The sequence below is a fragment of the Lagenorhynchus albirostris genome, chromosome 7 (assembly GCF_949774975.1).
Source record: "Lagenorhynchus albirostris chromosome 7, mLagAlb1.1, whole genome shotgun sequence".
Lineage (NCBI taxonomy): Eukaryota > Metazoa > Chordata > Mammalia > Artiodactyla > Delphinidae > Lagenorhynchus > Lagenorhynchus albirostris.
Window position 1 is genome coordinate 57,871,373 of NC_083101.1, and position 1,809 is coordinate 57,873,181.

General features: G+C 46.0%; 1 protein-coding gene across 1 annotated transcript; it reads right to left on the reverse strand.

Annotated features, from left to right (window-relative positions):
- Window positions 1–389: 389 nt before the first annotated feature.
- DMAC1 (distal membrane arm assembly component 1) lies at window positions 390–1,809 on the reverse strand. Its single transcript, XM_060153474.1, has 2 exons — window positions 1,511–1,809; window positions 390–670 (listed from the first exon to the last, which is right to left on the reverse strand). The coding sequence occupies exons 1-2, from the start codon at window positions 1,782–1,784 to the stop codon at window positions 606–608; spliced, it is 339 nt and encodes a 112-aa protein (XP_060009457.1). The 5' UTR covers window positions 1,785–1,809; the 3' UTR covers window positions 390–605.

Sequence of the window (1,809 nt, forward strand, 5' to 3'; positions counted from 1 at the left end):
GAAAGACAAGAACAACTGGACAAGAACAAGTCCTAAGTCTATCACTGACTTGCTGAATGACCCTGGGCAAATCACTAGGACTCTGTTTTTTAAGGTTCACTTACCACCAATGAAATAACCTCCTCAGAGTAGCTGGGAAACTCTCACAAAGTCATGGATCTGACAATGCCTTGGCAAGTATGAGCAGTACACAGATAAATGTTTCATGTACTTCTGCCTATTGCATGATGCCTATCCAGGATGAGGTGGATAGTAGGTGTTGACCCAACCATAGGAGAAGTAGATAGAACTATTTAAAATAACTTTAGCTCACTTTCTCATTTGGTTTATCATTTCCTCTGTATTTTTTTAAAAATTATACCCTCCTTCCTCAAATAACACAAAGAACCTCTTCTCTGAGGGATTTATTGGTCCCTGTGGAACCTGCGAAGGCCAGAAACACTCATGGCCAATGAATGACAACCTATGTTTGTCTCTTCAGTCTTATAGTATCTGCAGGACTGAGTCTGCCAATGTCCATGCGTCTGTCCAGAACATCCATACGCCCCATGCTTGTTCTGTGTGTCATGGGGACGCCGAGAGATGACACATTCAATGGTGGTACTTCAACCAGCGCGGAAGGCCTTCCCTTTGGGGTCTGACAGGATGACGACACCCCAGCAAGCAATGCCTAGGGAAAAAACAACAGTACTTTATTCTTTATGTTGTACTTCAATTTACCAGGTGCTTTCATATACATCAACTCATTTAACCCTCATAATACTCCTTGAAGATACAATTACCATTATTTCTATCTTACAGAAAAGTGAAGCTCAGGAAAGGAAAGTTGAGAGAAAAAAAAAATTGTTACTTCCCCAAAGCAAGAAAGTTACTAAAAGGGAATTGATCTGGGTAATCTAATTAAGAAGGTAAGAGATCTGAAAACTTAAAATTCTATTCAGTTGGTCTGAAGCGCTAAAAAAATCACTACATTTTACTGGACGACAGCTTGACAATCACATACTATTGTTACAAATAAGAACTGTGGGCCACAGTAGCCAATGGTAGACCTTAGTATGTGGGCTTTGAACCCATGTCTACAATCTACCTTCAAAGCCAAAGTTCTTAAACCAAGGTCAAGTGCCCTCACTCAGGCCTTCTCCACAATCTAGAGAAGAAGCATGGGTTTTGGTAACAGATAAGCTGGGAATCAAAGGCTAGCTGTGTCATATCCTGGGTGTCTGACTTCGAACTCTCTGTGCAGGAAAATAGGACTACTATATTCATACCTATCTTTAATAGCTTTTGATAAGATTAAAAAGATTGAGGCTAGTAAGAGTTCTCAAAAACAATATTGTGATTTAAGAAGAAAGAAAGAAAAGCTTCCCAATAACTTTTTCTCCCCACCCCCATCTTGGGGGGGGGTGGTAAATGCCTGCCGCCACGTGGCCAACCCGGGCGCCCCGCCCCCGCGGCTGCGCCCCTCTTCTCCCTCTTCCCCCAGCCCAAGGGTAGTGCCCCGAACTCTCACTGATGCCGAAGACCATCTGCGCAATCGTGCCTGGACCCGGGGGGTATCCCAGCTTCATGGGCTTCCGTGCCACCCAGTACACGTACCCGCCCGCCCCTATCAGCCCGGACCCGGAGAGCACGCGACAGCTCCAGCAGTTATTAAACAGAGGGGCTTCCGCTGGAGGGGTCAGCGCTCCGGGTGCAATGACGGGCACGGGGTTGGCGGAGGAGGCGACCTCAGGAGGCGCAACGTCCTTGACTGGCTCGAGTGGCTGGGAAACAGAAGAACCCATGATTAGGAGCTCGGTCTCAGCCGTA

Bases quoted from the DNA above. Each gene is read 5' to 3' on its own strand.
- DMAC1 (XM_060153474.1), bottom strand. From the start codon at position 1,784: ATGGGTTCTTCTGTTTCCCAGCCACTCGAGCCAGTCAAGGACGTTGCG. The intron at 671-1,510 runs GTGAGAGTTCGG...TTTTTTCCCTAG, and splicing joins GCAGATGGTCTTCGGCATCA to GCATTGCTTGCTGGGGTGTC.